This window comes from Anopheles cruzii, chromosome 2 (genome assembly GCF_943734635.1).
Source record: "Anopheles cruzii chromosome 2, idAnoCruzAS_RS32_06, whole genome shotgun sequence".
In the NCBI taxonomy this organism is placed as follows: domain Eukaryota; kingdom Metazoa; phylum Arthropoda; class Insecta; order Diptera; family Culicidae; genus Anopheles; species Anopheles cruzii.
In genome coordinates, this window is record NC_069144.1 from 7235004 (window position 1) to 7261983 (window position 26980).

The 26980-nt window shown below is 51.0% G+C and overlaps 10 protein-coding genes and 1 non-coding gene across 11 annotated transcripts; 7 read left to right on the forward strand and 4 right to left on the reverse strand.

The window, feature by feature from the left end:
* The first annotated feature begins 169 nt into the window (after positions 1–169).
* LOC128277718 (UPF0598 protein CG30010) lies at positions 170–1051 on the forward strand. Its single transcript, XM_053016220.1, has 3 exons — positions 170–305; positions 370–577; positions 633–1051. Exons 1-3 carry the CDS (start codon positions 177–179, stop codon positions 935–937), a joined length of 642 nt encoding a protein of 213 aa, XP_052872180.1. The 5' UTR covers positions 170–176; the 3' UTR covers positions 938–1051.
* Positions 1052–1058: 7 nt separating this feature from the next.
* On the reverse strand, positions 1059–3321 carry LOC128277716 (uncharacterized). Its single transcript, XM_053016219.1, has 2 exons — positions 3296–3321; positions 1059–3230 (listed from the first exon to the last, which is right to left on the reverse strand). The coding sequence occupies exons 1-2, from the start codon at positions 3319–3321 to the stop codon at positions 1073–1075; spliced, it is 2184 nt and encodes a 727-aa protein (XP_052872179.1). The 3' UTR covers positions 1059–1072.
* A 155-nt stretch (positions 3322–3476) lies between these two features.
* Positions 3477–4543, forward strand: LOC128269348 (protein TEX261). The gene is made up of 2 exons (XM_053006789.1): positions 3477–3750; positions 3868–4543. The coding sequence occupies exons 1-2, from the start codon at positions 3681–3683 to the stop codon at positions 4401–4403; spliced, it is 606 nt and encodes a 201-aa protein (XP_052862749.1). The 5' UTR covers positions 3477–3680; the 3' UTR covers positions 4404–4543.
* LOC128269347 (ribose-5-phosphate isomerase) lies at positions 4469–5671 on the reverse strand. Its single transcript, XM_053006788.1, has 3 exons — positions 5645–5671; positions 5048–5549; positions 4469–4983 (listed from the first exon to the last, which is right to left on the reverse strand). Exons 2-3 carry the CDS (start codon positions 5480–5482, stop codon positions 4594–4596), a joined length of 825 nt encoding a protein of 274 aa, XP_052862748.1. The 5' UTR covers positions 5483–5549; positions 5645–5671; the 3' UTR covers positions 4469–4593.
* A 126-nt stretch (positions 5672–5797) lies between these two features.
* Positions 5798–7484, forward strand: LOC128267223 (inactive peptidyl-prolyl cis-trans isomerase shutdown-like). Its single transcript, XM_053004023.1, has 2 exons — positions 5798–5913; positions 5992–7484. The coding sequence occupies exons 1-2, from the start codon at positions 5879–5881 to the stop codon at positions 7256–7258; spliced, it is 1302 nt and encodes a 433-aa protein (XP_052859983.1). The 5' UTR covers positions 5798–5878; the 3' UTR covers positions 7259–7484.
* A 703-nt stretch (positions 7485–8187) lies between these two features.
* Positions 8188–12162, forward strand: LOC128277896 (cyclic nucleotide-gated cation channel beta-3). Its single transcript, XM_053016498.1, has 6 exons — positions 8188–9095; positions 9153–9337; positions 9404–9795; positions 9852–10001; positions 10074–10158; positions 10224–12162. The coding sequence occupies exons 1-6, from the start codon at positions 8188–8190 to the stop codon at positions 11525–11527; spliced, it is 3024 nt and encodes a 1007-aa protein (XP_052872458.1). The 3' UTR covers positions 11528–12162.
* Positions 12163–12446: 284 nt separating this feature from the next.
* On the forward strand, positions 12447–13208 carry LOC128267714 (WAP, Kazal, immunoglobulin, Kunitz and NTR domain-containing protein). The gene is made up of 4 exons (XM_053004605.1): positions 12447–12574; positions 12657–12719; positions 12787–12945; positions 13038–13208. The coding sequence occupies exons 1-4, from the start codon at positions 12571–12573 to the stop codon at positions 13139–13141; spliced, it is 330 nt and encodes a 109-aa protein (XP_052860565.1). The 5' UTR covers positions 12447–12570; the 3' UTR covers positions 13142–13208.
* A 590-nt stretch (positions 13209–13798) lies between these two features.
* LOC128268156 (WAP, Kazal, immunoglobulin, Kunitz and NTR domain-containing protein 2-like) lies at positions 13799–14386 on the forward strand. The gene is made up of 2 exons (XM_053005180.1): positions 13799–14064; positions 14148–14386. The coding sequence occupies exons 1-2, from the start codon at positions 13836–13838 to the stop codon at positions 14255–14257; spliced, it is 339 nt and encodes a 112-aa protein (XP_052861140.1). The 5' UTR covers positions 13799–13835; the 3' UTR covers positions 14258–14386.
* Positions 14387–14506: 120 nt separating this feature from the next.
* On the reverse strand, positions 14507–15151 carry LOC128268093 (uncharacterized). The gene has a single exon (XM_053005109.1). It carries the CDS (start codon positions 15106–15108, stop codon positions 14524–14526), a length of 585 nt encoding a protein of 194 aa, XP_052861069.1. The 5' UTR covers positions 15109–15151; the 3' UTR covers positions 14507–14523.
* A 1200-nt stretch (positions 15152–16351) lies between these two features.
* On the reverse strand, positions 16352–16424 carry Trnaf-gaa (transfer RNA phenylalanine (anticodon GAA)). Its single transcript has one exon. It is a non-coding gene; the product is annotated as a tRNA-Phe (tRNA).
* A 6005-nt stretch (positions 16425–22429) lies between these two features.
* LOC128268243 (uncharacterized) lies at positions 22430–23929 on the forward strand. Its single transcript, XM_053005282.1, has 5 exons — positions 22430–22752; positions 22813–22910; positions 23002–23162; positions 23256–23499; positions 23560–23929. The coding sequence occupies exons 1-5, from the start codon at positions 22430–22432 to the stop codon at positions 23907–23909; spliced, it is 1176 nt and encodes a 391-aa protein (XP_052861242.1). The 3' UTR covers positions 23910–23929.
* The last annotated feature ends 3051 nt before the right edge of the window (positions 23930–26980 follow it).

Consider the following 26980-nt stretch of genomic DNA (forward strand, 5'->3'; position numbering starts at 1 on the left):
TTTGGTATTGCAAGCCGCGACGAACGATGCAACTCGTCGATTTGACATTTGCGTCGCCGGCTGCGATGTCCTTCGGGAACGGGAGGCCAAGAGACCGGTTGCGAACACAGGCCGTTCGTAATAAATCGTAATCTGTTTGTTTACAATGGTTATCATTGTGCATCTTGCCGATTGCGATGATGTTGCTACGGAGATGGCTGTTTTCCCCACCGACCTATGGAATTCGGCGGGCCAGCTACATCCAAGGACAATCACCGGCACCGAAAGTGCGTGAATATTTTTACTACATCGACCACGAGGGAATGGTAAGCATGGATTTGTGGTTTGGATGTGGCGACCACTAATCAGTCCGTGTTTTTATCTGCCCAGCTCTTCCTGGACGATGCAAGGATTAAAAATTTCACCTCCTGCTTTAAGGAGAAACAATTTCTGGAATTCTTCTTCAATCGTCTCAAACTGAACGATACCGATCGGTACGGGGACGAGTTTCCGTTCCTCTCCGTTTGCGGCCGTGAGCGCAACTACATCCGGTGCGACGATCTACCTATTGTTTTCACGCACATCGTACAAGGCGAAGGTAAGCTGCGGTGCCCTTCAGATAGCGTCGTAATCTTCCCAGTAACTCGCTTCAGGTGAACGACTGGCTTACGCACATGCTAGCGATAAGCTGAGCGTCCCGTGGCAACCGGAGCGGATCTGCATGTTTCCTGCCACCGGTCGCGTCTATCACCCGGCCCCGGAACGTTACGGCTCGATCGGATTGGTGCGCTCGAAGTTGGCGATAGAATTGAGCAACTATTTTACGTTCTGCAACGGCGAGGATCAACCACCGACACACTTTCGGTGGAAATCGCAGGACTACGAACTGGATCAGCACTGGTGGAAGACAACGTATGTTGGACGCAGAGGGTCACACGGGACCGCCGTAGGAAGCTAGTTATCATTTGTTGTGAATGCATCTGTTTTCCGTTTGGACTTCCGGTCGTAAATCAAAACTGTCATTGTGATAAGAGCATGTTAGAAGCCATTTACAGTTTATACAAAAAATCGGAACAACTATCGGGCATTTATTTTATTGCTCGCCATACTTGGCGACTTGCTGTAAGTAAGCGCCGTAATCGATAGACTGCGTCGAAGCAGTGTCCTTCAGCGAGGGCACCGCCTCATTCGTCGCACTCTTGGCCGGGACAGTTGGCCTGTCCATCGGCTGTTGCGCTCCCTTCTTGGACGGCCCTTCGTACGGTGCGTACTGATCGAGCGATTTTTGCAAGTTTTCCAGCTTTGTCAGGTGTTCCCGTTCTTTCTGCATGCGCTCCTTGCGTTTCACTTTTTTCGCGGCCTTTGCTGCAGTAGTTTTTGCACTTTTCTTCCGAACCACCTGCGTCGGGTTCGGAAGTTTGGGCCGCATCTTATGTTTCGTGCGTGACTCCAACTGTCGCGCCCGGCGCCAGTGTGGAAAGGTACATGGCAGGAGCATGTTTTCGCGATGCAACTGCGTGATAAAACATTTGTCGATCGGTATCCACTCGTACTGCTCCAATGCGGGGATATCGTAGTCGATCGCGGCCATACGCTTCGCCAGATCGACCACTATGCCACCGTTCTCCACCGGTTTGCTGTCCGCTCGCGCGTACACCGACAGACCCTGTCCGCTGCGATCGTCACGCTGCAGAATGTACTCGCCCGGAGGAAAGTTTTGTATTACGCGCAGCGTACACCAAACGCTGGTGATCAGATGGCGCGGGACGATGCCGTACAGGCGCAACAGCTCCTCTTCGATGTCGCGCAGCTCCAGGTAGTGGTGTGAAATGACGGTGTGATCGAGGGCATTTATGCGCAACCGGAGCGTTTTGGAGTTTGGGCGCAACAGCTGGCGGGTCCATTCGCGTAGCAGTTCCACCTTCGTCATCTGCTCCGCACCGAATTCCGGCTGGTGTTCCAGCTTCACGGAGATGTTCATGAACAGGCGCAACTTCCGCAGTGACTCGTAGCAATCCTGTCGGAAGGCGATAAGCAGCAAGTGTTCCTCTTGTTTCTCTTTCAGTTTCCACAGCTGATAGAATCGGTTCTCACGCAGTGCACTGCCTTTGGCGGACAACTTGCTCGCCGTCCTTTGCATGTATTCATCGAACGGGACCGCTCTGAATGGCCGCTCCTCGGTGGGCAGAGACTCTGGAAAGCTCACTTGATCCGCTATGGTTTGTTCGGTTTGAAGAAACTTGATGAAGCTCTTCACCAGCATACGGTGTCCCTTGGCGTTCCGATCGTATGTGGATAACTTGACCGGCGGCAGCTTACTTTCCACCATCAACACTCTCCGGCCGGCCACTGTCGCTATCCGAAACGGGATAGTCCACTGCTCGCCCCGGTTGCGTGGTTCGTTCAGTAGCAGGCCAAAGGCACTGGCCGAAAGGACAATCGACACATCCGGTTGATGCTCCAGTATCGTTTCCACGGTTAACCGATCATCCGCTCGGCGTCGATCGATTAGCTTACACGATTCGTCACGAAACTGCTCCAACACGCGCTTGGATCGCAGCAGTGTGGCACATCGGACTACGTTTTCCACAAACAGACACCGAACGGCACCGGTTTCGAGGGCATCCTCACCGACCGGCGCCAGATCTACGGGGTCAGTGTGATCCGTGGTGTACCCGACGTAGGCAACGGCCGCCCTGAGATGATATTGAGCACCGGCCCCAGTTGCTAGTTGCCGCTGCCACCGATCCACCTTGTGTCGCCACAGATCGACCACGAGTGCGTTGAGCTCCGGCGGGATGGCTTTCAACCGCCACAGAAGATTCGTCACGAAGTGATTACGGACAAAGTTATCGAACAGTTCCCGTTCGGGCGCGAGAGTCGTCATTAGTTTCGTGTACCGTTTGTAGCTTTTGCTGTCTTTCGCGGGCCCCAATAGTCGCATGTTAATTTGATGCAACACACCCAAACAGTGCTGGTGCGCTTCATGGGGCAGAGATGAGCCGGAGGGGAAACCATCGAAAAACGCCATCGGTGCCGTAGTGTCCACCGTTAGTTGCGTCACCGTTTTACCCGTCCGAGGGTCGCTCGGCATTTCGATGGTACAGATCGCATCGTTGAACGTATTTTCGATCCGATGAATCGGATCGATTTCGTCGATGTGTAGGTTAAAAATATCATCCGGAAAAAGACTGTAATCCACCGAGAAGTGTTCGTGCAGCAACGCCACCGGAATTGGCGTGTTCCTGGACCTGTAACAGTACAGAGAGGGTGGACGATGAGATTTATGGGACACCAATACCGCATCTTTACGAACCAGTTTAGAGACTTAAAACTTTCCATCCGGCTGCCGGGGAACAAGACGATTCTGAAACTTCATGGCGCATTGCATTTGTTTACCTTTCTGTTCGCTCGATCCAGCTCGTTCCCAAAGGGCACAATGTTTTGATGACAACTCTCTGTCAAAGAAAGGATTCGTTGTAATGTGCTGGCTAATGTACTCCTTGGTGGTGTACGCAGTGGCAAAAAGATCCGAATTTCATTACCTACGCACCACTTTGCGGCTGCCAATTGCCAAAACGATGCACTAGCAACGGAGAAAGTGTCCGGAAACCAGTGCTCTACACCCCGTGCCATCGTTGTCCTCACGATCGGCCTCAGAAATCCTGCCGTATCCAGTGTGAACCGAAACCATCTTCACAATGTCCTTCCTCGGGCTGCTCAGCTACGTTTCGCTACTGGTGCAAATAAGCTTCATAACCGTCTCGATCGGTACGTAAATAGTCTCAAGGGTAATCGTTTGGAAGGGGGCCATAATAAACGGGTTGAACGCAAAAATATGACTCAATCTATTTTGTTTCTTTTTCGCATCGCTTCGGCCTCGTGCAGCCGCTGGCCTCTACTATCTGGCGGAACTGGTGGAAGAGTACACGGTGATCGCGAAGAAGGTGATCAGCTGGATGGTCCTCGGTACGGCCACGCTCTACGTGCTGTTCATCTTCACCGAAAGCTTCCCCTGGTCGATGGTGCTGTGCGGGCTCGGCGCCCAGCTACTGCACGTTTTTATTCTAACCGACTTCCCCTACGTGCGGTTCCTGTCGCCCGCGTTTCTCGGCGCTGTGATATTGCTGCTGGTGAACCACTACCTGGCGTTCGTGTACTTCCAAACGCAGTACCACGCGTTCACCGAGGTAATGGCTTACTTTACGCTCTGCCTCTGGCTAGTACCGTTCGCCCTGTTTGTGTCCCTGTCCGCCAACGACAATGTGCTGCCGACGAGCAGCAACGAACGGACGCACCTGCTCGGTGGCAATGACGATGTGGTCACGAACTACTTCTCGAGCCGGAAAAAGGTGGGACTGCTGTCGCTGTTCAGCTACGCGAAGGAAACGCTGCTACCGGAGCGCAACAAAAAGTCCTTCTAGGCAGGTCGACGGCTCTCTGTTGCATGGGCCAATAACCCTTTTGTACGATACCTTCTCGCTTTCCGCCATTTAATTTCTATTTATTACGATCTCCCCGTTCCGTTCAGGGTTGTAGGAGGATAATAAAGACAAAAGTAAAAAAGAAACACCAAACCGAACCTCACTTTTTCCCGGTTGTATCAAACCCCCCTTAAACCCCACGCTGCGTCACCGTTCCATTGTTCTGCCCAAAGTACGCCTTCGTGGCCATCCCGACAAAGAGGCCCGTCTCGACCACACCCGGAATCATCGTGATTTCGTCGTTCACATCCTCCCAGTTGTAGTCCCTGTCGTCCTCGAAGTGCCAGTCGAGAATGAAGTTCCCATTGTCCGTTACGACGGGCCCAGCCTTAGCGACGGCCATCCGCAGCTTGATACTGCCACCGAACGTGGCCCCAATCCGGTCCCGAATCGGAACGTACGCCATCGGTACGACCTCGATCGGAATGCCCTTGTGGTACTGTTGGCCCAGCCTTGTGGAATCCTTTGTGTAGTCCGCAATCACCACGAACCGATCGGCACAGGATGCGACAATCTTTTCCTACAACCAAGCGAAATAAGAACACCGGCTTCCATGGAAATGATCACAGAAAAGGATCGCTCACCTGCAACAAACAACCGCCGCCTCCCTTTATCAGCACCATCTGTGCGTCCACTTCGTCGGCTCCGTCGATGGCACAGTCCAGCTGCGGATTACTCTCCAGATCGCCCAGCACGAGCCCGTTTTCGATGATAAGCTGACGGGCCTGGAAGCTGGTGGGTACACAAATCAGCTTCAACCCTTCGGCTTTCACGCGCTCGGCGATACGGAGCACCGCGTATACGACCGTCGATCCCGATCCGACACCGACCACCGTATCGTCCTTAACGTATTCATCAACCGCCTTGTACGCGGCGGAGCGCTTCGCAGCTTCCAGAGACATTCTGTTGGCCGGAGATACGTTCCTGTTCACGATCAGCCTCCGAGTGTGATGGCTTCCAAGCACCGGTTTGTTATTGCGAACGATTGGTGAAAGTTGTCGCAGCAAGTTCCGAATCATGTGTTCCGGGCCGGGCGCGTCGTTGTTATCGATCAAACAGGAAACGAAACGGGATTGACGCACCGGTCTTATCAGAGGCCGCAAGAAGAGTAAACAAATGATAGTTGACGAATTAAAGTTGAAGAACACGGCGTAAGTAACTTAAAGGAGGAACTAATGTACCTTCTTCGAAAAATGCAGATTACGGAAAACAAGGACACTTGAGCGGAGCACGTACGCCGGTGCGCTGAAAGTGGGCAGCACTGTAAAAACCGCTAACTGACAGCACTAGGAACGCGACTGTCAACACAACTGACAGTCGTATCCCGCCATTATCAAACACTCTGGGAACCGCATTGAACGTGATTTACCTACGGAACAAATCTGATCTTGTAACGTGTTTCCACATTGCCGAAGATGGGTAATCCGCTGAAAACCCCAATTAGCATAAGGTAAGCGGGTGCGGACGTTGCACAGGAGTTTGCGAAACATTATATTCCATTCCGTTCCGTTTCCTTACAATGGCGTAGTGAGCTGCTGAACGGCGGGACAGAGTTTTCTCTCGATGCCGACTTCAAAAGCGACGCCGCTGGAGATGAGCTCTTCCTCGACGACGATTACGGCAGTTCGGACGATGACGAGGAGCGCTACAAGCAGCTACTAGCGCCATGGGACCGTAGCTTCGCGGAATTGCGCACGACAATGGTTCCGGTGTCCGAGCTGATCTACAAACGCATCGCAAGGCGGGGCGTCGGAGAACCGATCAAGGGCAACATCTGCGTCACCATCGATTACAATGCCTTTTTCGAGAACGAAAAAAAGCCATTCGATTCGACGACGCTCAGGAGTACCCCGTACCAGTTTACGGTCGGCAAATGCCCAGTCCTGCCCGGGTTGGAGCAGGCCGTGCAGACGATGTGTGTCGGCGAGGAGGCACAGTTTGTGATCTCCTATCAATTGCTGTTCGGCGAGTTGGGCTGTATGCCACGGATTCCTGCCAAAGCGGACGGCTTGTTTGTGATCAAGCTGATAAGCTGCGTGGATGTGGGCGATGCCGATGCGCTGGCCAAGCTGGACGAGGAGGGGCGCCGCACGTACGCCGTGGTGAAGCAGAAGGTGGCAGAGATTCGTGCCTACGCCAAGAATTGCTTCCAGCGCAATATGTTACCGAACGCAACGAACAAATACCTTGAGGCCGTCGATACGTTGAAAGGTTGCCAGCTGAAGGATGAGCAGGAAGAGAAGGAGCAACGGGAGACGCTCGTTGCTCTGTACACCAGTTTGGCTGTGTGTTTCAACCGGAGGGACATGCCCAGGGATGCCTGTCGCATGGTGAACGATGTGCGGGCGTTGTGCGATGTGAATCGGATGGCGAAGGTCCTCTACCAGGAGGGCAAGGCTTTGTACAAGCTGGGTGAATACGATCGGGCGCGCAAGTGCCTGCTGCGCGCGCAGAAGCTTGAACCGCGCGACGAGAACATTCAGAAGGAGCTGAAAAGCCTGCACGAAAGCACCGAGAAGCACAAGAAGGAGGAGAAAAACATCTGGACCCGAGCGTTTGGCATGGCCGAAACGAAAAAGAAGGGCATGACGGCGGAAGAGCAATCGTTTGCGGACTCGGTGAAGCAAACGATGCGCCTATTTCTGGACGACGAAAAGTGCACGATGATGCCGCTTCCGGAAGGGTTAAGCGAAGGGGAAGTCGGCGTTCTGGAGGAGCTGGCCAAAGAGTTCGACATAAAGTTGCGACTGTACGTGGACAACAACCGAAAGCACTACAAATTCCAAAAGAAATGATCTTAATTTTAAACTCAATGTAACTTTGCTTCGCATTGTAACAACGTATTACATCGTACATCTTAAGCACCATTTTACGAATTTCGCAAGCCATTTTAACATTATGCAACTTAACTCCCAATGTAGTGATATTTTGAACACAATTGAATGTAATTCAATCATATACTGGAAATGAAGATGGGTTGGTGAGGTTCTTGGGGGAAACCCTCCTCAAACAACTGGACAAGTGAACAAATACAATGCATAATCTGAAAAACTTTTTTTGATCTTATCATGTAATCGTTTCCCATTTTTTTTTTGCGAAATAATATTTACCAACATTTCCTGCGTTCGGTCGTTTGTGCTGCGAACCTGCCTTTTTTACGACCGAACCCCATTCGCGGCACTGTTATTAGTAAACAAACAGTGCCACGTGCGTCTCTGATCCCGCGTCCCCCCGGAAGCATCCTGCAAAAAGGATATCCGCGACACATGCGCACACGCGAATGCATTGTGTTCTCCGCTCGTCGTGCAATTCCAGTAACATTCCACAGGACACGGTGCAGTGTCACCGTGTGTCTCCGAGTGGTAGGAAGAGCGCAAGGATATCGTTCTAACCCTTTTCGGGGATAAATTTAACTCGTCAGGCGTGGAGCTGCGTTATCGATCGGCCATTCGAAGGCTTCTGGTCGCACATTGTTCATTGCGTGAAACGTGTACTCGGTCGCCCCGTCGGTCGTCGTGTGGCCTTTACGTGAAGGCTAATTAATATTCCTCTCGTGCCCAGGGCGCAGCGTCCATCATTAGTTTGATGGCCGTACAGTGTTACGACGACCACCACTACCGTCACCACTAGACCACTAGGGTATCGCCACGATTCACCGTGGCTGGCGGCCATCGTATTTCTTTCTCGGTCGTTTAGTAGGCATTCGGACGGGTAGGTGCGTACCATGGCAACTTCGTGGGCTATCGAACCGGCGGCAAATCGTTCCCGCTCGGAGACGGTTCTCTCGCTGGACGGTGGCTGGCCGCCAGCACCGAAATCACCTTCACCAGTGCGCTTCGGGTTCCGGCCAGGGCAGCCCGCTTGGCTGGGCGGTTCGAGTGGAACCATTGCACGCACCGGTAGCCGCGATGATGGCAAGCTCCACAAGAGCCTGGAGGAGATCTCGAAGGACATTCGCGAGCTGGAGGACTTCATTAGCGTGACCGAGGAGATACTGCGCCGTGAACGGGAACAGGACGAGCAGATGACGCTGCGGGAACGCCAGCGAAAGGCTGCCGAGCGGACGATCCAGCTGATACGCAGCAAGTGCAGCCCTGCGAAAAAGTGCCTCAACCGGAGCGGGCCACCGGATGGCAAGCGGGGGCTGCGGTCGCCGACGTACAAGGTGAACATTACGCAGAAGCGCCGCATCAAGTCGTTCAGCCCGAAAGGTTGCTACAAGTCGAAGCTGTACTTTCGCAACGGCAAAATCGGCTGCCAGGAGGCGGAAGAGAACGCGGTCTCCAACTTGCGCAGCACGCACGAGCTCGTGAAGCGGATCATAAACGACGAGAGCAACATGCTTGTTAAACTGGAGCACTACAAGCAGTTCGCGGCCAACCAGGGCTCTCGGTCCAGTTCCGTCGATACGCCCGTCGAAAGTCTGCAGCTGTGTGTAACGGAATCGGCCGCGACTTCACTGTGCGACGATGAACCACCTCCGCCAGCGACGGCGGTGGTTGTTAACGGTGGTTCCATCAGCCAACTGGCCCTGCAGAACGGACCAGACAGTCCCGGGAAGGAACCAGTGGGCTCGCTGGAACATGACCCCGAACCGATGGATCAAACGATCGAGGATCGACGTAACTCTACGTAAGGTCCTGAGGGTTGCGGGATAGGACAAATGACCACAGTCGCTGTTTTTTGCAGGAGTCCCTCGGAGCTGATTCCGTCGAACGGGAACGATTTTGTCACGGTGCGATTGCGCCATCTGGCCAGCCGATTCTCGGAACGTACCCGCCGGATGCGCAGTAAGCTCGAGATTCCTCCGACACCGTCCAGCAGTGCCAGCGCCCCGTCGACGGCACCCTCAATGCAGAAGCACAACATCAACCGTAAGTCGCGGCAAAGGGCACCGAGCTTCCGTACGGATTGTACTGACCGTTCTCTCTCCCCGTCAGAGCGCACCATTCAGAATTCGGCACTCACACTCCAGTCGGCCACCGAAACGACAACCGGTTGCAGTCACTTCCTGTTCTGTCCCATCACCTGCTGTGGTCGGCGTGATGACAACGCAGTGCTCGATCCGCAGGGCAAGTTCTACATTGCGTGGCTCTTTATCGTGTCCCTCTCGTTCCTGTATAACGCGTGGGTAATCCCGCTGCGATCCTCGTTTCCCTACCAAACGCCCGAGAACACCAAGTACTGGATCGCGATGGACATCTGTGCCGACGTGATCTACCTGCTTGACATCCTGTTTGTAAAGCATCGGCTCATGTATCTGTACGAGGGTTTCTGGGTGAAGGACAAGAACTTGACGCGCAAGAACTACATGCGCAAGCTGCAGTTTAAGGTACGGTGAGTTTACTCGGATGCTCGGAATCATCAATCATCACTTCCGAATTGCAGATGGATCTACTGTCGCTGGTGCCACTGGATCTGCTTTACTTGCGCTTCGGAACGGAGCACGTGGTGTTCCGAGCACCGCGACTCCTGAAGATTCAGAGCTTTTGGGAGTTCTTCAAGCTGATTGATCGTGTCATCTCGTCACCCCACATTGTAAGTACACGTCCGGAGTGCGTTAACATGACCGCGACTAACTTCTATATTTTCGGTTTCATGCCTCGCCAGATTCGTGTGGTAAAAACGCTAACCTACATGCTTTACATGATCCATCTGACGGCCTGTGCGTACTACGCTTACAGCGCATACCAAGGTACTATGCGGGCTGTGTGATCGCGGTGCAACGACTTGATCCTACTCTCTCCCGGTTACTTTAAGGACTCGGCTCCAATCGGTGGGTGTTCAACAACAAGGGCCATGCTTATGTGCGGTGCTTCGCGTTCGCCACAAAGACGGCCACTTCGATCGGCAAAAACCCGAAACCGGAGAAGGAAGGCGAGCTAATGTTCATGACGGCGGCCTGGCTGATGGGGGTGTTTGTTTTTGCGCTGCTCATCGGCCAGATACGGGACATCATCGCGACGGCCACTCGCTCCAAGTCCGAGTACAAACAGCTGGTCGACGAAACGCTCGAGTACATGCGTAGCCTGAATCTACCCACCGATCTGCAGCGGCGCGTGAAAATGTGGTTCACTTTTACCTGGGAGCAACAGAAGTGCCTGGATGAAACGCACATCATGGACGCGCTGCCGGCGAACCTGAAAACCGATATTGCGATCTCGGTGCACATCCAGACGCTGTCCAAGGTGCAGCTGTTTGCCGACTGCGAGGAGGCGCTACTGCGCGAGCTGGTCCTCAAGCTGCGCTCGGTCACCTTTCTGCCGTGGGATTTCGTGTGCCGCAAGGGCGAGGTTGGCAAGGAAATGTACATAGTGAAGACGGGCCAGGTACAGGTTATGGGTGGCCCGCGGAATGACATCGTACTGGCCACCCTGTACGAGGGTTCTGTGTTCGGCGAGATCAGCCTACTGGCAATCAACGGCGCCGAAGGTAATCGCCGGACGGCCGACGTCCGCTCGAAGGGTTTCTCGAACCTGTTCGTCCTGTCCAAGTCGGACCTGAACGAGGCGATCGTGTACTATCCGAACGCCCAGGCGATCCTGAAGAAGCGGGCCAAGAGCTTGATGCGGAAGAATGCGGCCCGCGAGAAGGCCGAATCGCAGCAGAGCATCGACACCAGGGGCAGCGAGGACGTAGATGTGGTGATCCGTAACCCACCGGATACGGGCGCCTCACCGAAGCTGCTGAAGACCGTCATTCAAGCGCTGCCGAGGGAATCGGCTGCGGTGCAGCTGCTGATGCAGGGGTTCAAAACGATCGACCCATCACCCGAATGCGATGCGGATGAGGAAGACGCGCCACGTGAGGAACCGGAAACCGGGTCTGTGGAACGCGAAGAAACCGCATCGATGCGCAGTGTCGAGATGCGGCACACGACTGAGGTCTGCATTGAGAACGAGAAAAACGTCGAGCTACCGTGCGATCTCGTGTACAGCATCAAGAAGGAGCTGATGGAGAATAATAGCTACATCAATCTGACCGACGCCGAGAAATACAAGCTACTACACGAGCTGTCCAAGGACGAGTACGATCAGGCAGCGCCCCAAAAGTCCCCAGCTTAACTGTACGCGGCAGTCCCCTCGTAAACCCCGCATGTGATTATCGTTCTTCAACTTCCAATGTCCTATCAAATGTTCGTTTCTGCTGTTGAGCCAATGTCTTTAGGTAACCAATTCAGTAGAACAGTGCACACTCAGCTACTGTTTCGTAGATCGCAGGAGAATGCAAATGAGCCACGCGAGCAGCATTCAAACGAGTGGCGTCTCAAGGTGGCGACATGAGCACCGTGGCCTGTAACGACGTGTTATGACCGTCTTGATGGCTGATCGATGATGATGGCTTGAGCGTATCGTAAAATCATTCTGTCGCGTGCACTATCCATTCGCCGGGTCCGAGTTCGTATTGTTTGTTGTACTTTACGAGCCGGCATGAGATCATTCCCGCGCACTGCGAAAGGAGTAAACGTGATCGACACGCGCGCGAGGGCCGAATGGTGGGCCGAGTGGTAAGGAAGGTAGTGCCTTGCTCCGGGCGAGGGTCGAGTCTGACAAATTGCTTGGTTGGAATGGCCTTTACGCAGGTTACGGAACCGCAGTTCCGAAGGCGAAGGTGGATGTTGGTATACGTTTAGAGCCAGCCATGTTTTGATACCAGTGTTTAAATGAAATAAAGTCACAATGTTAGATTTGTATTGATGTTTACAATGGAACAAATTGTGCATTTCTATTGTTTATAGTCGTCGGTCGTAAATGAGAAGAGTTTTCGCGGTAAACAGTGTAATCTGGAATAATCTGGAACCGGTTTTGAATCCGAATCCAAATACTCATCGTTAATTAGTGCTCCGCAACCTAGGCCGATGAAATATTATCATGGAGATTAAGAATTCGCGTCGACAGGCCAGGAACTTATTCAACTCAACACGTATTTTTGTCCAGCTCGGCTTATGTTCCCCCATAGTGTTGGTCTCACGTCGGAATAGTGTTCTGTAGCTTATCTTCAACGTTTCGGATTGCGCCCGGCTCAGTGCCAACTGGACCTTTACTGTGCAAAGATCTCGTGATCGTAACCTCCAGAATCTCCACGGTCGAGAGCCTACGCAAACAGAATGAGTAAGGTTTAAGGAGGTTAGGACTTAAGCAGGTTCGATCAGGACTTTAAAGCGTTTGAAATCCAATTTTTCATTTTGAACAGCCAAAATCGTAGCCTTCGCCGCCCTGTGCCTTGTCCTCGTGGTGATCGTTGTGGAGTGTTCCTGTAAGTGACCCATGTTTTCGTTTCGATCGAGATCTTATATTACACAACGGTTTATGATTCCACACAGCCACCGGCGAATGTCCGCTAGCGTCGAAGGTACAGTCCTGCTCGCCCAAGTGCCTGACCGATCGTGATTGCTCGCAAACCGGTGGCAAGTGCTGCTCCAATGGCTGTAATCTGAAGTCGTGTGTCGAACGCAACAAGCTTACGCAAAGCGGTGATAAGTGTAAGTAGAGCTCCGGGTGGCCGCCCCAATTTCGCGACTCTTTTCGCGACGGTGCGATAATCAAAAGAATGTTGCCGTTTTCTGCTTTGCAGATGGTTCCGGATCTGGCTCGTATTGTGGCAGCACAAAGTGCAGTTCGTTCGAGAAATGTGGAACCGATTCGGCCACCAAGAAGCCAAAGTGTGTCCGAGCTTAAGCGGACGGTGTGATTATGGCGAAACGTTACTCGATTTTTGATGAAATAAATATTTGACAACATTTTCAACAAATCTACTGCTAACTACTTTGCCAGAGCTATTTACAAAGATCCGACCAGGAAGGTAAACATTTTAATATTCCGTGATTCGCCTTAACGGCACCTATCGTTAGCCAACCCGGAAACCGGTTTCACTGGGTCCAGATGCAGCGCTAATAAAACCCCGGTTCGATCCATGATGGCAGAAAGAAGCGCGCAAGACCGCTCAACTTTTTGTGGTCCGTTTCCAGATACTACGTATAGTAAAATTCGGTGGCTGCATAGAGGCTCTCGTTTGTGTCTCAAATATCCAGTAGTTTAATGGTTACAACCGGTCCCTCCGGTCAAAACAGGCCAAAAGATCCCAAACCAGATCTAATGGGCGATCCGGATGAACGGTTTTTCGGTTACTGAAATAGCTGATCGCTGATTGAAGTCAAAGCAGATCGAAACCGGGAATGGAAAAAAGCCTACATGCCGCGCAAATAGAACTGTGGTTGGTATTTGTTGTGTTGGAAGTGTTTGGCAAACAACCGATCGCGTTCCAGATTGAACGGCATGAGCGGAGATAAAAAGCGAGGCCATACTGTTTCGTGCGCTCATTAATGAGATCCTCGCCAGCCGATAGAAACCTGCGTGCGCTGATCGTCAGAAAATGGCTAAGACTAACATTGTTTTAATTTTGCTGCTAGTTCTTGTGGTGATCGTTCGCGAGTGCTCCTCCGACGGCGACTGTCCCCCGGCGAAGGTCCCGTCCTGCACTCCGAGGTGTCGCACCGATCGGGATTGCTCTGGAACGGGGGGAAAGTGTTGCCCCAATCTGTGCAACACGAAATCGTGCGTCGATCGCACCAAGCTCACGCAAGGAGTCGTTGGTAGCAAATGTGAGTAAACTGAAAACCCTGGCCTAGTCGGGAACGCTGGCCTCTGAAAAGGTATTCTAAATCGTTTTTCATATCGGTTACAGATGGCTCCAGCACCGGGGCAGGCATCTACTGTGGAAACGTGAAGTGCAATTCGTTCGAGAAATGTGGAGCCGATCCGGTCACCAAACGACCGAAGTGTGTCCGAGCGTAGCGGGTCTAGCCGATAAGGATCGGGTATCACTGGTATAACTGGTTTTTGATACAATAAATTTATGCGCCGTTGCTCGAGCTCGCTTGTTTGCCCCGTGCCTTTTCGGCCATTCCGTGGCCGTTGCGAGGCTTCAACGTGTGCCACTGTCATCACTAAACCCAAGTCCGGTATATTCTTTCACATGTCGTAAGTAAAGGCGCCTCAAGTTAGTTGATAAATAACATGATTTAATCCACATTCGCAGGAGCACTGGACAGGAGCACACTCTATACACTCTGTTTGTCATCGGCGCCACTCTCGTTCGAGGCGTCGTCCGCCGGAGCTTCTTCCGAGTCGGCCACTACGGCCTGCTTTCGCTGCGGCTTCGCAATATCGTACGCCGTGATGGAATAGGAGCCGGCCAGCGAGGACGAAACGTCCGCCTTGCCCTTCGGATTCACCTGTGGCCCGTTTCCGATCGGGATGTTGATCTCCTTCACTACCCGGTAGCCCTTATCGTCGGCCTCGTAGTGAACCGTGCGCTTGAAGAACCCATCACTGTAGGAATACATGCCCTTCAACGATAGCCCGTTGCGTTCCTCCTGACGCTGGATCGTGTGGTCGTTGATCGTATCGTTGACCGACGAGTCGTACGAGTACTGGGCCGACTTGGCCTGGATTTTCTCCAGCGTCTCCTCGCTGTCTTGCTCGGCCGACGAACCGGAAGCCGGGGAACTGTCGTTCCGGTCCACCGCCTGCTGTTCGGAGCGCGCCTTCAGTGCCGACAGCTTCTCGTACGGCTTCTGCGGTGGAGCAGCGTGGATCGTCCCGATCACCAGCACCAGCACCACCAACGAACTTTTCACGAACATGATGATCACTTATTTGCCCCGGGTTATCGGATGCTGATGCTTCCCGGTGTTCTGCTCAACTCGAACTAAGATGCCGATTTATCGGACCTGACCTATTTATAATGCATCTTTTTTCTTCGGCTCAAGAATTTTTCCGCCACCCAACAACAACAGGTTTATCGCACACACACGCACAAGCGGGCGCATTTGCCAATTGTTATGCCGTTCGTTCGGTGGACCATCGGAGGAGAGTCGTCGTGAACCAGTTTGATGAGCGTTGCGTTCAGCAAGTTTCACTTTCAACGAAGCCAGGACGAGAACAACAGGTTCGATGAACCTGACCCGGAGCTGGCGGAGCCCGACTTGGTTCTTGGAGCCCCGACCCGACGCTGACCCGCGCCTGCGCGCGATCGGTCTGTCGAGGTCATCTTATCTCTGGTGTGTCGTCTGCGTAGTGGTTCAAAATGGTGCCGAGGTGAGTCTAGTCTAGACCTATGCCCGACGTGAAAACGATGCTCCGCAGAACCAAGACGATCATCGGCGCGGGCCCATAATCACCCTGCTCGAGGATCGTTAGCCAATATATGTAAATGATCGCCAGCCCCGGGGGAAGGTTCGCAGACTCGCGAAGATATGTAATTTGTTCAGTAGAGACCAGCCACGGTTTCGGATCTTTTGACATTTCGGCATTCGGTAGGCTTTTTGGAGAAATAGAGTATTGCAAAGTGCCCTGGTGTTGGTGATTTGGTATCGGTTTGGCCCCATGATGCTTCGGCCCTACTTTTGCCGATCTCTTGGAATGTTTCACAAAAATCATCAGGTCTTAAACAGTTTTGCAAAAATAATATTACCGGCTCCCGTAATGAGCATCGCGGAAGCCATTCCCAAGTGCGCATGGTATTCAAGGACACGCAACCGTTCTGCTCCTGCTCCATGGAAGGCACCCTTGACCTCGAAAACGGCCCCGTCAAGCCAATCCCCGATCAAGAATGGTTAATTGAATTGTGCACCCAAAGAGGGTATTTTACGCACAACCGCCGGCTAGGTGTAATTGAATAAAGGTTCAATAAATTATGCTAACCACGGGGCCGTTTTACCTGCCAGCAATGCAATTTTATGGCCTCCCCCGAAGCAAAGCACGGTGGCCACACAATTTTGCTATCAATAGGTATATGGTTAAGGACCATAAAAATTTGGATGGGGACCCCTCTTTATAAAAAAAACGAGGGAACCTCTCGCTGCTCTCTTCCCACACGCTTCTTGCTGCCGAAACCCGGGATTGAACCGGGGACCTTTAGATCTTCAGTCTAACGCTCTCCCAACTGAGCTATTTCGGCTCGTTGACCAGGTTCCTCTTGGATTGCAGAGTACACGAGAACAGGTTTCCCGATCGGTCGATCATGCCCCGCCGTGCCTTGATGCATGTGCAATGAAGCTTTGCCGTATTATTATGGTGTGATGCCTTCGGCGCCGTCGTGCCGTAAAGCTGTTGTAGTGCGGAAAATCAATTTCCGTACGATTCAGCTCTTAAGACAGGACCTCTCACGGAACAGGATGTCCTCGGATCGATGTGGTAAAACTAACGATTCTACCAACGAGAAGAGTTGTTTGAGTTCCAATTTATTGATAACTATTTCAATAACCCACTGTTCCACCCACAAAGGGTTTAAAGTGCTGCAGTGCTTCTGCAATAATAACCATTTCGGACGGTCCGGATCGAAGTGCCGTCCTTGACACCGACCCCGAGTCCGGTGGCGCGCTGATGTTTTTGAGGGGTTGTTCCCTCTGACGCCTCTCAGTGTTGGGTTCACGCTGTGGAAATTTTAAACTTGAAATTTAATTCCATCCTCGAGCGCGTCGGGCCGGGACGTGACATTGAAATTTTACGCGGCGCCCTACGGCTCACCGGCGGGGAACAAGCTTCGTTGTCAGCCGTTTTTGCACAAGCTGCTTTCTGGCTCTCGATCGTTGCATTAGAGTGTCAGGGCTACACGACGACGGCGTCCATGACTTTCAACTTTGGTAAAACAGTTATTTGGGACGGTTCTGGTGACGAACTGAAAGCATGGACGATGCTTCTCAAGACACTTTGCCTAATTTTGTATTAAAAACCAAAATTCAACAGATATTTTTTCTTGCCAACAAACATGTCGATGTTGTGTAATAAACCTTTAGTCGATTAAAGAAAATTTATGTTCAATCCATACCACTAGGGGTGGTTCCTTTCCCATGTCCCACCCAAACTATAAAACTCCACACGCTACGCCATCGGAACGCAGTTCGGGAAAGTCGAAGCCCGAAAGAAGCAACAGAACCGCACGGAGGGTGAAATTCGTGCCCTGTAACGTTCACCGCAGTTCGGAAAAACCTTCCCCCCGCATTGCATGTCAGCCCTTTTGGGGCGCGTAATGAAAATTATAAACTTTTTCGTCTGATGAATTTTCCGACAAATCGAACCAAACAGTTCGCAGGCCGCGGGAAGGCTTCCCGCTGCGCCAGTCACGGCGAGTTATCGTTGTTGATCCGTGTGCTGCGCTTCGTTCGGCGTCGGGTTTGGCATTATTATCGGGTCCGTGTGGAAATTATATTTGTCTAATCAATAATCAACCTCCAAATGAGAACCGGGTCCGCTGCGGGCGGGGCTCCATCGCCCGGGCGCCCGTAAGATGTCTCGGGTTCGTCAGTAACTAGGTTGGACTAATTCCCGTGATGGGTAAGCTCAGGATTAATGGTTGTTCCTGTAAGCCGGGGAATCGCCTTGTGTCTTGTGAAGTCTATTCAATTAGAAGAAGAATAGGGGTTTGGAACTTCTTTGGAACCTTAGTGATCGTTCCTACTAGGCTAAGTTTTACATAACTTACAATGTGGCTTACTCTACAAAGGTATTGGTTGGTCTTGATTGTCTGTATAACCTAGCTGATTAAATCGTGAACAGGATGGTATGGTATTCAACTCGCGTACAAACACCAAGACCAACCGAGGGAAAAACCAAGCCCCCAAAAACCCCCTTGGAACCCATTCATAACTCGTCGTCTCGGTGTGTAGGGGTTTGAGTAACTGCGAAACACAACGGAAGGGTGGCCACTACTGCCATACCCTGCACAGGGCTCGATACCACGTGTTGTGTGCACGGCGACGACAGTCAGCTTTTCGGCAGGTCGGGACCGACATCGGGTGAAAGGGCTACCACAGTCCTGCCAAAACCAGACGTAGAACAGTAAGTCGGGCCAAGTCGGTCGTGCCAGTATCTTGGAGAACCGCGAGCAAGTCGGATATACTACGCAACCTGTAACGGGATAGGACCTCGAGTTCCGAGTTGTGATAGTTGGGACTTTGTGAATCTAACGCTTCGTTCAGTGGGGTTAATGAATCATCAGTCAGATTTTTGGTGGCACCTGTTCTGTGATATCCTATGTGAGCTACGACGGCATAAATTGTGTGATGATGGAGTGAATGGCAACGAAGAGTGGCCCAATCCGTAACATTCCAGCAATCCAGCACGGCAGACAAATGAAGTCTTCAACCTGTTAGCTACGTCCGAATGTTTGCGACTTGCCACCGGCACCATCCATCGTACAGCGAGCCTTCTTGAGCGTCGAATTAAATCGGGTAACGTATGCAGTGTTTCTTTTACGCGACCATAGCCCAAGAGCCTCACGGCAACAGACAGACCAACCAAGCGTGTTGAGGATACACAATAACACGTGCAATATTGGGCAGATATGATAGCATTTAACTGCCGGCGACTGCTACTTCGCGTGTCGGCGTAACGTCCGATTGGCGAATGCCGCCACGGTTTGTTCTTCCTTCCGTTTCTGCTGCAGCTGGCCACGTGTGCAATGGCGTGCAGACAGTCGCCGTGCGTGCCATTTGTAACAAATGTAACGGAATGATGATTTACTGATTGGCCTAATGACGGTGCGGCGTGTTTTTTGGTTTGGCCAACCATTAGCGGTGTCGGCTGTCGAAACTTATTACCACGATCGGGATGATCGATGAAGCATTGGTGCAACACAGGCAGTCGGCAGATTCTGATTGCCACGGACACGAACATCGAGCGGTGGAGTGAAATATCTGAGTCGATTAAAAACTACTGATCTATCAATCGAAATTGACTGCCTAATAGATATATGAGGTTTTATTAAGCTAAAGAGACCGGCCAAGTGTCCAGTCGAAGCCCAAGGAACTGTGAACGAGTTATGGAAAGTGCATGTTTGGGATTTGTTTTTATTTTTTTTTACAAACATTTTTAGATATCCTCCTCCTTTTTATTCGTTGATCACAATTTGATATCTTGAAATTGACAATTGATTGGCATAGATGAAATTCAGAACTTAATTTGACTTTGTCCGGAGACACAAATTTCCCTTTGACATACCCAACACAACACAATCACGACTCGTCGGTTTTGCCGCCAAAAAAATGCGCCACCAAACGGACACTCCGTGCGCAAGCAGCCGATAAAGCGTGATAATGAAAGGATAAAAATAAATGCTCGTCCTGTTTGCTGACGGCGAGAGTGAAGAAAAAAAACGGTTTTCGGTATCGGGCAAGGGAACCTGAATTGAATACCGATTGGCCAAGGTACTTCAGTCCCTGGTGCACCGTCGAGCGATAAGGATACGGATCCGGAACGGAATGGCGAATAGTTTTGAAAATTAATCAACCCTATAATTGAAACACGGGCCTGGAGGCATCTCTCGGGAAGTGTGAAGAAGAATTGGCTCAAAGTTTGGTGTTTAACAAAAAATACTATTGTTCAATATTAGACTTTCGTTTGTCAAAACCAACCAGAATCATTGTTGATTGACGGTGACGAAAGCGACAGCGTTCAAAATGAATCGACCGGGGGCGATGCGAAACATGGGCATGGTGAGTTCGGGGAACATAAGTTCCAAATCGCAGTTAAACATTCTTTCTTCGGCCACGTCGTGCATGTCTGGGGTCTGTGGCATGTGCCACGGCAATGATAATTTATTCGTTTAATTGCGACGTTTCAGATTTGAGACTGTGTTGATGTCGTAAAACAGTTACGCTACCGTTATGATTTATTAACACGCTCAACGCAACGGTGGAACAGGCGAAGAACATTTCGCTGATATAGTCCGTAAGGAAAATTCCCACTGCGAAGTCGCCGTCATGAGTGTTTAAAGTTTCTCTGGGCGCTATTCCCCTGCGAAACAACCTAATTTACGGCCGCTTTGAAGAAGTAACATAAGGTCGCCTTCCTTCCAGTACTTTCAAAACAATTCAACTCCACTTAAAGTGTCGTTAACCAACCAGCCGAAGCATCCGAGAGCACGCTTCGTCCTTAAATTAAACTCAGGAGCTCAGGACAGCCCGGTTTGTTAGGCGACCGACCGAACAATTGTTGAATTTCCCGCATAAACCAGCCTTAACTTTACCGGCACCATCCTGGGAAAGCCATATGCTTTTCCACGAATGTTGCCGTGCCGTGCCGGAAGTTCGCTTCGTTTTGCTTTGGGTGATGTTTCGTCCTCCCAGCTTTCCCGACCCGGTCGGAATCGTAAAACACAGCCGGAACGACGAACTAAACTACATTCGATATGACATAAATCTAATAAGATAATCGATTTTATGTGCGCTCCGTGGTTATTTTGCAGTTTTGGTTTTTCGCTTCGTTTTGGGTCGTATTTTTGGATCAGTCGGTGGCGCCCGTGTCCTTTGTGTGGTCTGCGTCAATGTTGACGTATGGCCGTGGGTTCCTCCTGGAGGAAACACAAGTCGAAAGATGGAGCTCGAAAGATTTATGATGTTTCCGGGTTGGGCAACCAGCGGGAACCAGCCGGTGGATGATCGATTTTCACGATAATTGAAAATCCGATCACTCCGGCTCACGGCAAGGGGCGTTCTAAAAATTGCATTCAAGGTTAGGGGTAGCGGAACCGATGAACTGGAGCCTGTAATTTGATTTAATCGATAAGCCGCTCGTGAGGGGTCTTAAAGCAGGCGTCTTAGTGCATTATGTGAATGATTTTACGGGTAACAGTGGGGTGATGATTAAAGCCTCTTTCACCTGTGAATCGCGGTGCTGCTCCTAATTTACATTCCTTCTTCTGCACCACTTTTAACACATTTTCCAACTTTCCATTCGCAGCAACGCGGCGCCAACCAACGCAAAATGAACAACAAACCGTTAAAGAAGCGCCAGAAAGGTAAACCGGTAGTGGACGAAATTGAAGTGGCCGGCAAAAATCTGCGCGACGAAGCTCTGAAATATATGAAGGTAAACCGGTTCGAAAGCTCCACGAACCGTTTCGACGGGGAGCTTTCCGAACCGATTCGACGCAACATTGCCGAACACGAGAAAAAGCACTCAATGAATGTCCTTTTTCGTCCCTTTCCGTGCTTATTGCAGGTTCGAAACTACACAAAAGCTTTGGGCCTTTACGACCAGGTAAGCTATTGTTGGTCCTTGAATCCTTTTTGGACTCCATCCGCGGCACCAGAGCACGCTTTATTTATAGACTTTGCAGGTATTTCCGGCGCCCTACTTTTAATGAGTCATTCACCGTCGTCGTCGGCAGCGAGAAATTCCGAATTTAGGACTTTCTGGCGCCACTTGTTGCCCGCTGGTGGGGTGTTTTAAACTTTGCGCGATGGAAACCGGAAACAAACACTAGGCACGGTGATTTGGACTTCAATGAGGGCCGACTTTTGGTGCTATTTTTGGCCAGCTACTCGAGATTTGTTTAATTTACAAGTAAAGGCTCCCAGCACTCTGTCGGCCACAAGAAGTATTTTCTGATTTATTTGCGGCACACACGCCGCGCGGTTGGAGTTCGATTTGGTAACCCTTTCGCCAGTAGTGGGTGACGTTTAGTGGTATTTTTACATTCCCACAGAACCTTGACTGACATGCAACCTTTTTGCATCGAGGCACCGTTTCTCTTGCTCGTCTGTTTGTTACTACCTTCCCGGGTGGGTGTCGGAAGCCTAACGCCATCGCCAGCGAACCCCACACCTTCGACCCCTTCGAGTTCTTATGTTTATTGCAGCCCTCGGTGCGGTCCGTTTTCGGCAGCTTTATGTTGTGCCGTGCAATTTTTACTATGTTTTATGACAAATCGATTATCAAGTGTTTGTTTCCATGGCTCTCTCGGTCCTTCTCTCGGTGCCGGTGGCGGAGGTGTCCGCATGCCTGTGTGTGTGTGTATTGGCCGCGGGGTGATAGGTTTCACGCGATGTACGCCACTCGTTTGGCACAAATCGGTTGGACCCCACCGAGAACGGCACAGTTTTCCGGACCCTTCGAGGAGCTTGGATACTATCTACTTGGAAGGAAAGGCGTTTAGAGTCCTGAAGGATTTGCTGGACCAGGATGAGTAACGGCAAGACCGCGCTAGGAATTTTGGGTGGTGGTGAGGACGAGCTGCTGCAAAGTTTCGTGAGGGTTGGTCTTCGGACGGACGGCGACGATGAGCAGCAGCAGTCGAGTGTTGGGTTTGGTGGTTCCGGCGGCGGTGGTGGCGGTTCCGGCGGTGGTGGTGGTGGTGCCACTGGCGGTGGTGGTGGCGGAAGTGGACCACCGACCGTTTCCATTCAGCATCAGCCGAGCCAGGCCAGGTTGGACACGCATCTGACCCGCCAGTACTCGGATCACTGCTCAGACATGAGTGACAAAAACGCACCCAGGAAGTATCGGTAAGGTTATGGGACTCGTAGGGGCCAGCAAAGCGTCTAACCATCGGATAATGGTTCCAGCGATTTGTTCAACGAGCCGGTAAACATGGACCTTAAGAAGCGCCGCTATTGCGACGAGGTCTACACCGACAAGGATCGGGCGGCCGCCGTGAGCATAGGCAAGCGGGGGGCGCTCAGCCCTCGATTCGCTAGCGTTCCCTTCCGAGTTCTTACCTTGGCATCGTATTCGTTCCATTTTTCCTGCGGCAGGCAATTTCGACATTAAGCAGAATCTCATCAATAAACGACGCCAGGAGCGCAACGAGGCGCTGCAACTGCCGGAGGAAGCCGATCCGGGCGCCATCTTGGCCTTGGGAATGCGCGAAATCAAGAACCGAAACCTGGACAATGCTGTTCATTTCATTTCTAAGGCACTCCCTTCGGCTGCACCCATTTAGCGAGCCATTTAAGCCGTTCGTGGGCCACGGAATATGTTGTTTGTTAATCATCCCTTTTGTTCACAGGCCCTGGAAATGAACACGAACGACCAGAACGCGCTGGTGGCAAGGAGCCGATGCTTTTTGCAACTCGGCGAGCCCGGGAAGGCATTGCAGGACGCAGAGACGGCGCTCGTGTTGGATAAAAACAACATCCGGGCCATCTACCAGAAAGCGGAATCTCTTTACTATCTCGGCCAATTCGAGCACAGCCTGATGTTTTTTCACCGTGGGTTACGCTTGCGGCCGGAGTTGGCTAGTTTCCGGTTGGGTAAGCGCGTGTGGCGTGCAAAATTTACACGACGAACCTTAACCGCAAAATGGTTTACAGGTGTTCAAAAAACGCAAGAAGCCATCGAGAACACCATCGGCAATAACACGAAGAGTCAGCCGCAAAAGAAGCCGGTCAAGCCGGAGAAACCGAAGACGGCCAAACGGGCGCAGCTTTCGCGCGAGGAGCTAGAACGGCGTGCCTCTCGGAGGCTGCTGGGGGATCTCTTCATCGACAAGGAGTACCTGGAGAACCTGCTGAAGCATCCGGACCTCCGGAAGGCGGACACCAACACGGAGAGCATTTCGGAGTACGCTAAGGATGCCATCAACTTTCTCAACAACCGCCAGGAGTTCTGGCGCCAACAGAAAACAGAAACCCCGCTAACCGGGTTGCTCAATAGAAGTTAAATCGCCACCAGATGGCCGCAGAAATAGTTATCATCGCGAGGATGAAAATAGTTTAAAATAGTTTTTATTTTTATAGTTTTTCCCAATAGCTGAATGACCCCCGATCCGTTGTGGTCCGTGTGGTTTGAAAATAAAGTAAATGTTGTTCCTGAACAGCGTTGTTCCTTGCGGCACTTGAACCGAAAGAAACCTGAAATGAAACTACTAGGTGTGTGCGTTGAGAAACGAACTTTTTTAACACACAAAAAAATGTTTATAAATTTTTTATGCAAATTTCTATTTTATTCGAAGTATGTGCCATCGTTAGCTATACATTTCTCCTATCTCTCTGCTAAATCGTGGATTCCCAGGCGAAAGAATTCTTCGACTTTTTAAGTAAACTAATTAGTCATTCCATTTCGACTTTCTCGTAGAAAAACGAAGGGCTGCTCAGCCAATACGTGTCCCATCGTGGAAAATGAATGATATTCGGAAAGAACCAAATCTGGTGAATAACGCGGGGAGGGTTAGCAGCTCCCATCCAAATGATTTTATAGTATCCTGAAACAGTTTTGTTTTTTGGTGCGCCTGGTGCTTGATTCCACGGGCCACCAGGCGCCCCCATTGGAACCTACTAGAATTGCATTTTGGTCGTTTTTCGATCAATGCATGGTTCAAATTGACCATTTGTTGTCAGTAGCGATCGGAATTAACGTTTCCATCAGGTTTTAGGAGCTTGTGAAACACCACACCTTTCTGTCCCATCAAAAAGTCCGTTTTTTGGAGTCCTTCGACGCTTTTTTTGTAAAGTCAAAATCGCCATTTTGGAATTTTTTAAACCACTTAAAGCACTGCGATCTTCCAAATACAAGTCCGGACAAGCTTTTGGTGCGATTCCGAAGCAGTTTTCTTCAACAGGAGCAGAAAAATAATAATCCCCGCAAAACTTCATTTTCAGGCACAAAAGTTGACATAGTTTAACCCTTTCAAAGATGGGTTGCAAAACGAAATATTTTTTTTTCGGCCTGAAATCCATTACCTGATGTCAAAACAAGGTAATGATGAATGAACCGCTAAACTGAGAAGTCCCAATCGGCAGGTACAGCCATCTTTTTAAAAGTTCGTTTCTCAACGCACACACCTAGTATGTTTGAAAAGCCGTAATTTCCCAACCGAAGGGCTCTTCACTCACTAGGCACCTTCCTTGACTCCGTTGTGTCACTTGTGTCAATTGTGTGTCAATTTGTCAAAATGGGTTCGCGCTAAGAGAGAAAAAAAGGGAAATACAAAGAGAAAAGAGAATTACAAAGAGAAAAGAGAAATACAGAGAGCGGGTTCGAAATTCGCTCTATTTCGCTCTAGCGCCAGCTATCTCTTTCCCGTTCGGAAGTCACGTTTAGAGTTCGGGTCGAAAAAACCAGAGAGAGCGCACAGAAATGAGAGAGAAAAGGGAAATTGAGAGAGAAAAGAGAACTACAGAGAGAAAAGAGAAGTAAGGTTCAACGTGTTTTGTTTGAGTGAGTGAGTTTTAACGTTTTATTCTTTTGTCTTTTTTAAACGTCGAACAGAGCGGATGTGTGTTGTGTGTTGTGTGTTGGTCGGGAAGGAGTTGAAAAGAGTTGAAGTATACTAAATCGCCGTGAAAGGTTAATGTTCCCTTAGGATGCGATGCTCGAAGACGGGAAGAAGTTTCGGTCGTGATTGTGCGGAGTGATAAGAGAGAGGTGCGAAAGAATAAAAACTAGGTGTGACATCGCGACAGCGTGCGTGTGTTTCAGATTGGATTGTGTGTTCTATTGTGTCATTAAATCTTCCTTGAAAAGCAACCAGAGAACGGCTTCTGGAGTTTGGTGTGCGGATTTGTGAGTGCGCCGAGATCCAATCTCTTTCGCTTTCGGTTCGCACTTGGCGTTTCCTCTCGTGTGTTGCGAGCTTCATTTAACCTTTCCGGATCGTTGTTTCGTTTCCCTGTTTTGCTTTCTTTGGCCAGATCCTGAACGGTTTGCGTTTGTTTTGCTACCATCTCGGAATCGATTCTCTATCAGACGGGGCGCGCGCGAGAGAGCGAAGTGTGTGGAGCGCGAGTGCGAAAACCCACACACTGACAGGCTGCGACCGAGAGAGAGAGCGAAGAGAGAGAGAGAGAGAGTTCCGTTGGCACCAGAAGAAGACAACGACAACGAAGGCGGAACCTGTTTCGAGTGTTGCTTCGATCGAAACAACGGATATTGTTCAAAAAACTTCAAACACCTTGCGGTGTGTGTGCGTTCCGTGTTGTGTGCCATTACTCCGCGGAGAACACAATCATCACACAATCGGTCTGTGTTCTAATCGTGTTCTTTGTGTTGTTTCCAGCGTTTTCCCCGTTTGCAAAATGTTGCGCTCCGCAACCTCGCGAAAGGGCTGCAGTTGATTACAACAACGATGCTGTTGATTTTGCTGCCCGCTGAGTAGGCGCGCGCTCTGGGTGTGCAGTGAATTTCGCCAGCGAGGCCAAAAGGTCCCTGGTGCCGTGGAGCCCAAAAAGAATAGTGAAAGTGACCCCCAGAGTGTCCGAGTGTGTGTGTGTGTCTCGTGTGTGTGTGTGTGAATTAAAAGGAAGTAAATCCGACAGAAAGGATCACCAGAAAACCTCTGCTCTCGTGTGGGGAGGGCAAAGAAGCAATTCAAGGCTCACTGAGTGAAATTCTGTTCGGGTGTGAAAAAAGGGCCGCTCGTTGGGCGCGCCCGGAAGTGGGGCGGACAGAGGGACGAGAGCGCAGCGCGTGTGTCGAAACGCCGGCCCGGAGACCGGGTTTTCCATCAGCCATCAGCAGCCAGCCCGGAGCGCACCAACAAACATGAGCGACATCATCGTCGACTACGGCAGCCTGCCGGACGACGTCCGGGAAAAGCTGGCCGAGCTGGAGTTGGAACTATCCGAAGGTACGGGCTTTTCCATCATTATTTTCCACCGGGGTGGCGGGCGGTTCGAGATTTCCTTGCCAACGCGTGCTGGGGAAGTTTCGCAGACGGATCGATAATTTAGTGTCCCACCGTTCGCACCGTCTGTGCCTCTCTCTTTCTGTAGCGTGCGGCCGGTGCCCTCTCGG

Coding starts and splice junctions, on each gene's coding strand:
- LOC128268156 (XM_053005180.1), top strand. CDS start 13,836: ATGGCTAAGACTAACATTGTTTTAATTTTGCTGCTAGTTCTTGTGGTG. Junction 14,065..14,147: donor AGGAGTCGTTGGTAGCAAAT/GTGAGTAAACTG, acceptor TATCGGTTACAG/ATGGCTCCAGCACCGGGGCA.
- LOC128269347 (XM_053006788.1), bottom strand. CDS start 5,482: ATGATTCGGAACTTGCTGCGACAACTTTCACCAATCGTTCGCAATAAC. Junction 4,984..5,047: donor GCGGCGGTTGTTTGTTGCAG/GTGAGCGATCCT, acceptor GCTTGGTTGTAG/GAAAAGATTGTCGCATCCTG.
- LOC128277896 (XM_053016498.1), top strand. CDS start 8,188: ATGGCAACTTCGTGGGCTATCGAACCGGCGGCAAATCGTTCCCGCTCG. Junction 9,096..9,152: donor GAGGATCGACGTAACTCTAC/GTAAGGTCCTGA, acceptor TGTTTTTTGCAG/GAGTCCCTCGGAGCTGATTC. Junction 9,796..9,851: donor TGCGCAAGCTGCAGTTTAAG/GTACGGTGAGTT, acceptor TCCGAATTGCAG/ATGGATCTACTGTCGCTGGT.
- LOC128277718 (XM_053016220.1), top strand. CDS start 177: ATGATGTTGCTACGGAGATGGCTGTTTTCCCCACCGACCTATGGAATT. Junction 306..369: donor ACATCGACCACGAGGGAATG/GTAAGCATGGAT, acceptor TTATCTGCCCAG/CTCTTCCTGGACGATGCAAG. Junction 578..632: donor GCACATCGTACAAGGCGAAG/GTAAGCTGCGGT, acceptor AACTCGCTTCAG/GTGAACGACTGGCTTACGCA.
- LOC128269348 (XM_053006789.1), top strand. CDS start 3,681: ATGTCCTTCCTCGGGCTGCTCAGCTACGTTTCGCTACTGGTGCAAATA. Junction 3,751..3,867: donor CTTCATAACCGTCTCGATCG/GTACGTAAATAG, acceptor GGCCTCGTGCAG/CCGCTGGCCTCTACTATCTG.
- LOC128267714 (XM_053004605.1), top strand. Junction 12,720..12,786: donor GATCGTTGTGGAGTGTTCCT/GTAAGTGACCCA, acceptor GATTCCACACAG/CCACCGGCGAATGTCCGCTA. Junction 12,946..13,037: donor TACGCAAAGCGGTGATAAGT/GTAAGTAGAGCT, acceptor TCTGCTTTGCAG/ATGGTTCCGGATCTGGCTCG.
- LOC128277716 (XM_053016219.1), bottom strand. CDS start 3,321: ATGGAAAGTTTTAAGTCTCTAAACTG. Junction 3,231..3,295: donor AGTTTTAAGTCTCTAAACTG/GTTCGTAAAGAT, acceptor GTACTGTTACAG/GTCCAGGAACACGCCAATTC.
- LOC128268243 (XM_053005282.1), top strand. CDS start 22,430: ATGAGTAACGGCAAGACCGCGCTAGGAATTTTGGGTGGTGGTGAGGAC. Junction 22,753..22,812: donor AACGCACCCAGGAAGTATCG/GTAAGGTTATGG, acceptor TAATGGTTCCAG/CGATTTGTTCAACGAGCCGG. Junction 23,163..23,255: donor CTGTTCATTTCATTTCTAAG/GCACTCCCTTCG, acceptor TTTTGTTCACAG/GCCCTGGAAATGAACACGAA.
- LOC128268093 (XM_053005109.1), bottom strand. CDS start 15,108: ATGTTCGTGAAAAGTTCGTTGGTGGTGCTGGTGCTGGTGATCGGGACG.
- LOC128267223 (XM_053004023.1), top strand. CDS start 5,879: ATGGGTAATCCGCTGAAAACCCCAATTAGCATAAG. Junction 5,914..5,991: donor AAAACCCCAATTAGCATAAG/GTAAGCGGGTGC, acceptor ACAATGGCGTAG/TGAGCTGCTGAACGGCGGGA.